Source organism: Austrofundulus limnaeus, unplaced genomic scaffold (assembly GCF_001266775.1).
Source record: "Austrofundulus limnaeus strain Quisiro unplaced genomic scaffold, Austrofundulus_limnaeus-1.0 Scaffold441, whole genome shotgun sequence".
Taxonomy (NCBI): domain Eukaryota; kingdom Metazoa; phylum Chordata; class Actinopteri; order Cyprinodontiformes; family Rivulidae; genus Austrofundulus; species Austrofundulus limnaeus.
The window spans coordinates 205152-212524 of NW_013952843.1; the positions used below are offsets into that span (position 1 = coordinate 205152).

General features: G+C 40.4%; 1 protein-coding gene across 1 annotated transcript in view; it reads left to right on the forward strand.

Annotated features, from left to right (window-relative positions):
* Window positions 1–7373, forward strand: part of whrna (whirlin a) — a gene marked incomplete at its 5' end in the record, with an annotated part of 132335 nt that overhangs the window by 68620 nt on the left and 56342 nt on the right. The window contains 2 exon segments of the mRNA XM_014024831.1: window positions 602–820; window positions 4275–4400. Coding sequence (XP_013880285.1) covers window positions 602–820; window positions 4275–4400 — 345 coding nt within the window.

The following is a 7373-nucleotide window of genomic DNA, read 5'->3' on the forward strand; positions in this document are numbered from 1 at the left end:
TTTGTACGAACAAAAGTAAGAGAAATTTAGGAGAAGAATACGAACATGTTCTTGCATGAGGCCCATTGATCCTAAACCCAACCCCCACCCACGCAAAATCAGCCTCTGAAGTCGAGGGGACCAGAGTCCAGTCCCCATGACACGAGGCTGCATTTTCCTGAAAAATCATCCCCACCAAGTAGCAAAAACATGGGCCCTAATCATGACAGACTTCTTGATATCGAGGATCATTGTACCGTCTAAACAAATCAATAAACCGTATCGTGATAAATCTGCTGATTCAGCTCTAATCCAGACCTCATGACCACAGCTGAGGTTGGATCGTAGACGGAGCAGAAAACAACGAGCTTTGACTCTTTGAGAACTCTTCTCTCAGTAATGTTTAATTCCCTGCGACCTTCTCTCCTCCTGGTTGAAACACCTCATTATGTTTGTGTTTATGCATGTGGGCCGAACGCTGCCACCTCCTCCTAATCACACTGAAGTAGCTGAAGTGTGGCTCCATGAATGCACTTTTCTCCTTCAATTAGTTCTTAATGTTTGAAGTGTCTTTTCCTTAATCCAACCTGAGCTCTTGTTTTATGTGTAAATGTTTCTCCAGRTGCTGAAGGGCAGTAAAAAGCTTTCTCTCTCTGTGCGCTCGGTGGGGAGGATCCCCGGCGGCTACGTCACCAACCATGTTTACACGTGGGTGGACCCTCAGGGCCGCAGCGTGTCTCCGCCTCCAGACCTGCCCGAGCATCGGAGCGCCACCCTGAGGAGAACCGAGAGTCAGAGGAGGAGCAACATGCAGCTCCTGCAGGAAGGAGACGAGAAGAAGGTACGAGCAAAACAACCAACTTACCTCAGATTCTAAATTAAAAGTACTTTTATAAGTTTAAATGACACTAAATCATGTTTACACTGGTGGGAAAAAAGTCTAGTCTTTGAGCGTGTTGACAGCTTTTATCATCCTTCATCACAAAAACCAGATGAAACATGATAAATGTGTGGGTTTGTCTGTTAGCAAAATATCTCATGAATGATTTTAACACAACTCTAATCATTAAACACATGTGATTCAGTCAGCGCAGTCTGAAGATCTGTACAGTTAATCAACCTTAAACACTAAAAGTCTTTAACTCAGTCAGTTTCACAGATATTAAACTAAAATTAGCTCCAAGAAAACCTTAATTGTTCCTGCTGGCTTCGATTCCCAACAAGAGGAGGCAGAAAAACTTGACCATTTCAGTGTCATTCCAAGTGAAACRTGAAATATTTTCTGGTAGTTTTCAGTCACTGAGTAGTCTCAGAATCTGTTCTCGTTGTGAGAATTATGGGCTCAGATTCATCGGAACAAGACCTGGGCACCGGTTTGTGCTCTTCGGGCTGCGAGAACAAACTCTTTTTGTTCACAGCACCACACGTTTACGAGCCATTAATCATGACACGAACAGAAAGTAACATCTAACAGGCTGAAAGAGATGAGGTATTGATTTCTCAGCTGCTTTGTAGGTGGATTTTTAAAAATAATAAAGTAGCCTAATTATCAGAGAGTGCAGCAGTATAAATAACTGGAGACTTGGTGTGCTTTGAAGCCCACATTGTTGGTGGTTACAAAAAAAAGGGCTAATCAGTGAATGTGCTTTTACCGGTTTTGAATTCAGTTTTCTGAAGTTTGTTCCTTTCTTTTATCTGCTGGCGCCGGTCCATTTCTGTTAAACAGAGCAATCACCTGCAGGGTATTTTGAGGGGCAGAAAAATTGCTCTTCCAACCTTTCTCAACCACAAATATCAGTTTTGTGGAACAAAAGGGAAAAAAAAGCAACATTCATCTTTTGTTGATCCAAACCTTTGGATGTTCAGTGAGCTGTAGAAGCACAGGAGAGAGGGATGGATAAACAACAGCAACTACAAAAAAAGGAGACGATGAAAACTGAACCAGTCATCAGGAGCAGCGATTCTGTGTCTGAAGCTTGAGGGACACTATGRGCTTTAGTATGGTGCAGTATAAGGGCCAAAATTAAGACTATTGTGCARCYAGCGATATCTACATCCTTGTAGCAGGAAGCTATATCTGTTCTTAAACCTGCTATTGATCTGATTAATGATAGGTCGGCACCGCTGACTGAGAGGCCGGCGCTGGCAAATGAGGAGAGTATTCATTTGTGTTAGCATTGGAGAGGCTAATGACTAGCATGCGTAAGCTGGCGTTAGCGTCAGACAGGCTAGCGACTAGCATGCGTAAGCTGGCGTTAGCGTCAGACAGGCTAGCGACTAGCATGGATAAGCTGGTGTTAGCATTAGAGAGGCTAGCAACTAGCATGGATAAGCTGGTGTTAGCATTAGAGAGGCTAGCGACTAGCATGGATAAGCTGGTGTTAGCGTCAGACAGGCTAGCGACTAGCATGGATAAGCTGGTGTTAGCATTAGAGAGGCTAGCGACTAGCATGGATAAGCTGGTATTAGCATTAGAGAGGCTAGTGACTAGCATGGATAAGCTGGCTTTGGCATCAGAGAGGCTAGTGACTAGCATGGATAAGCTGGTGTTAGCATCAGAGAGGCTAGCAACTAGCATGGATAAGCTGGTGTTAGCATTGAAGAGGCTAGCGACTAGCATGGATAAGCTGGTGTTAGCATCAGAGAGGCTAGCAACTAGCATGGATAAGCTGGTGTTAGCATTGAAGAGGCTAGCGACTAGCATGGATAAGCTGGTGTTAGCATTAGAGAGGCTAGCGACTAGCATGGATAAGCTGGTATTAGCATTAGAGAGGCTAGTGACTAGCATGGATAAGCTGGCTTTGGCATCAGAGAGGCTAGTGACTACAACACTGCTACAATATAAACAATGACAAAAAGAGAGCTCTACTACGTACGCCATGCAAATAAACATTGATTTTAATACGTACAGTATTGCACAGAAAACACACTGCTTGTGCGAGTGATTCAACATGCACAAAAATATTAAGAAAGATAATTAATGGTAAAAGTTACGGAGTTAGCTTTCTAAAGCTGCGAGTAGCTGCCATCTTGAAATAGAAACTATACTATACTAGTGGAATATTACCACTGGTTCCAGTTTAAAGCTACCAATGGGAACAGGGAATTTACCACTTCCCAGGACTACTGGAATGCACCATTAGCATCGGAGTGGCTTGCGACTAGTATGAATAAGCTGGGGTTAGCATTGGAGAAGCTAGCGACTAGCATGGATAAGCTGGGAGAGGCTAGCAACTAGCAAAAACTGGCGTTGGCATTGTAGCTTATCCATGCTAGTCACTAGCCTCTCCGATGYTAATACAAATGAATAGTCTCCTTCTCATTTGCTRGCACTGGCCTCTYAGTTAGCGGTGCCAGCTGCTCCGTTAGCGGGGCCAGCCTCTCAGCGGTGCTAGCCTATCATTAATCAGATCAGTAGCTGGCTCAGGCATAGATGCAGCTTTCTGCTACAAGAATGTAGCAACTGCTGGTTGTGCAAAAGTCTTAATTTAGCCCTCATGTTGCACCGTACTTTAGGAGACRATAAAAGAAAGATCCGGTATTTAAAACCTTTCTCAGCGTCCCGTCTAAATGTCAGAACCTGAACGTCTTCATCTTCCTCCGAAGGAGTGCGTCTCTTYGGCAGCAGACAGACCAGTCTGATTAAAACTAGAGGACGTTCACTGAAAGAGTGACTCGAGTGCCTGAGAGCTTTTTAAGAGGGCGACGCTGACATCGTTTAATGGACAGATTTGCATTTGTGTCCTGTAGCCACCAGGGTGAAGCCGATCCACTCTTTCTCCTGGGCTTTCTCAGATAATGAAACACAATTTAAAGTCTGGGCCACGCTAAACCTCGTAAAACTGAATCAATCTTTCCCTTGAAATGTAACTTTTATCTGCTGAATCATACCGTAACAATTTGTGTGTACATTTGCGAACCATTAGCACTTAATGTGGTGTCATAAAAAGCCTCTTGACATTAGCTGATTACTTCATTAAGCAAGAAAAACTCTCGAGGGGGGGAAGTAAACAGCCACAGAGCCGAGGAACCCACTCTATGTGAGGACCTAAAGGCCATAAAGGGTCCCAGCCGGTGGGTTAAAATCCACACAAACCACTTTATCAGACAAATGAAGCCGTCACAGAGCCCGTAGCCTCCGAGCTAACGCTGAGCTTTTCTACATTTATTTCATAAATCAAGCCTGAAACAGGAGCAGGGTGGGCTGAATGTAAACTCTTACACACGTTAGATTGTTGCTGCTCAAGTGCTCCGATCACAGAAAGGTTCATAATTGTTTTGTTTGTTTTGAACAGGTGAACCTGGTTCTGGACGACGGGCGCTCTCTGGGTCTGATGATCAGAGGCGGAGCTGAATATGCGTTGGGGATTTACATCACCGGCGTGGACAAAGGCTCAGCAGCAGAGTGTGGAGGGCTGAAGGTAGAGCTTCAAGTTTTTATCTCATTAGTTTGCATGACGTGATCCTGAAGTTGGTTTTACTGCCCTCCAGCATGAATATTTATTTATTTTTGTCCTTAAATGTAGAACAATTTAAATTTGCTGGTTTAAAATGTGACTCCGTGGCTTTTGTTCGAATTTATTTACTGAGATGACTTCTTAGAAAATTCACAGATGGGATTTTAGTTGTGAAAAAGTGTTTATTAATTATTTTTTTGGCTCATTTTATGATTTAGCTTCYTCGCAAAAGTGAAATAACCTGCCAACAATTATTTCACCTCAGCCAAGAATTAAATCCTGGACTGTTTCTGCTTATTTCAGAGCTGCRTGTTAGCAGTTAAATGATAAAACACTCAAAAAAACAGATGTGTTGGATTTACTTAAAGAAATAACTGGTTCCACTCAACTTAATTTAATCATTTAAAGCATTTAAATGTGAAATAAATAATTTACATTCACTAAACTAAACTGAGTGGAACCGGTTTGGTATAATTGAAGTAAATCCAACACATCTGTTGTTTAAAGAAACATTTTTTGTATTTCTGGTTAGCTTCATATTTGTGTGAATGAGAATTCAGCTTCTAGTTTTTATTTTGCTTTTTTATATAAATGACTTGTAGTTTTAGTTATATTACTCATTTTAGCTCTGAATTACTGTTTTGCTGAGTTTAGCTTATAGCTGATAACCTAAAATTAGTTTAGTCATAATTTATAGAATTTTAGCTTTTAGCTATAGTTTGATGATATTAACTTGTGGCTGTTTATTTTTAAACAAAGTTGAGCTTTTTTTTAGCTGTAGTGGAGTAAATTTGACGTTTAGCTGCTGCTTTGCTGATTTTGGCTTTGAGTTACTGTTTTGCAGAGTTTAGCTTTTAGCTGATTATTCAAAATGAGTTTTTTCAGCCATAGAATTTTAGCTTCTAGCTATAGTTTGTTTAAAAAAAACAGCTACAATTAATATCGGCAAAGTTTTGCATGATTTATAACATTTTAGAGTTTGGCTATAGTTTGCTGATTTTGGCTTTTACYTGCTGCTTTRTTGATTTTAGCTTTTAGCTACTGTGCTAATTAGTTTTTAGCCACAGTTGGGATAATTTTAGGCTTCAGCTACAGTTTAAAGGAATTTTGTTTAAACGCTAAGTCAGTTTTAAGCTATTGATTTACTCATTTTACTCTTTTATATGATTWATTTGATTTAGAGTCTTTAGCTTCGGTTCATCTGATCTTTTCATTTACGTAACCATTTGTTATTGTTTTGTAAATTTACATTTTAGCTACAGTTTAGCTGGTTTTAGCTGCAGCTCTTAACTCTCACAATTTAGTATGTCTTAGTTTTTCTAATAATTTCAGTAAAGCAATCATTAAACACTTTTTCTGTTAGTAAAATCTCTTTTATTTTGCACATTTGTTGGTTATTGTCACAGTGGATTAATCAGCCGACCCCAGATTAGCTACAGGACATGRGGGATAATCTTAATCTCCTAATCTGCCTGTCAGTCATCAGTTTAGTTACAGAAGAGTCCAAAGCAGTGAGCCTTCAGGGTGTCGGAGGAACCAAAGAAACGTTATTTAACTTTAACCCAGAGCTTAAAGCCTTTTCCTGCCGACGCTCCGGTGAACAGGTGGCTCCACCTGCAGGGTTCAGGGGCCGGCCTCGTCTCCACAGGCTCAGGTGGAGGTCAGAGAGAGTCTGAGGAGCAGGAGGAGGAGGAGGAGGAGGAGGAGGAGGAGCTGTGGTTTCTGACGCAGACACAGTTACTCAGAGCGTATCGAACACCAAAACTAAAATTATTTTCACTTATCACAGGATGTGGCAGCTCGCTTTTAAAACGATTCAGCAGGTCTGCTGCATCTCCAAGGRTCTAATTAGTGGATGTAGCCCTGCAGCTACTATTAGCAGAGCGGTTTCATGCTCCTGACTCTTTGTCCTGAGCAGGACCCAGATAATTAAGAGCAGAATACTAAAACTAAACCTCTGCGTTCACTACGAATGGATTAGTCATAAAAATCTGCAGTTTTTAATCACTTTCATGTCAAACAGTGATTCTTTTTTAAGAACACGTTTGGTACTAAACCAGTTTTTATACTGAAGAACAGTTTTAGTTGTTATGTTTTAGTAAAACTCCAGACAGGACTTCGTTTGACAAACTCAGTGTTCCTCTTTTAATTTTGTGTCACACCTGCTAACATACAATCACTTAGTACTCTTCTTCATGTAAAGGTACAGGTAAAGGTGCAAACACTGCCACCAAGTGGATAAGTGTTTTAAGACTATCACCACATTAGTGTCTGTAAATCATCATGTTTGGTGTTAAACTTCCAGCAGGTAAAAAGGGCCACACAAACACCTGCTTTTAATCAGATTGGTTCACTCGTGCGTCGATGCAGATTATTATTAAAAAAGGAGCAAAAAAAAAAAAACAAACAAACAACCTAATTCTAATCATCTGATTAATTGGTCTACCTCTAATTAAAAYGAGTGTTTTTCAGGAAAAAAGTCATGAATCTTCCGTTGATTGGAAGAATAATTAAATATCGGAGAATCTTGAGGACCTTTTAAAGCAGACGCACAGGCAAATACCAAAGATTGTTTTATTTATATAAACAAGGCTGTGCTGCTTTAGAAAACTGAAAATATATTTATAAAACAAACAAATAAATAAATCAAGGCATTAACTTTCTGAAAGAAACAATACACAGTATTGTCTAGTATTGTTGTATTATATACAGTATTGTATACAGTATTGTCAGTATTGTCACAGTATTATATCTAAGTAAAAGAAGGAGACAGTAACAAGGAAGTAAAGCTTCACGAGCAGAACTTTACTAGAAAAAACACATTTTAACATGTAAGGGCACCGGCGTAATTTACACGGGGGATGGGGGGGTTATAACCCCCCCAATAATTTGATCCAGTCAATATAACCCCCCCAATAAAATTGCATCATTTAAGTA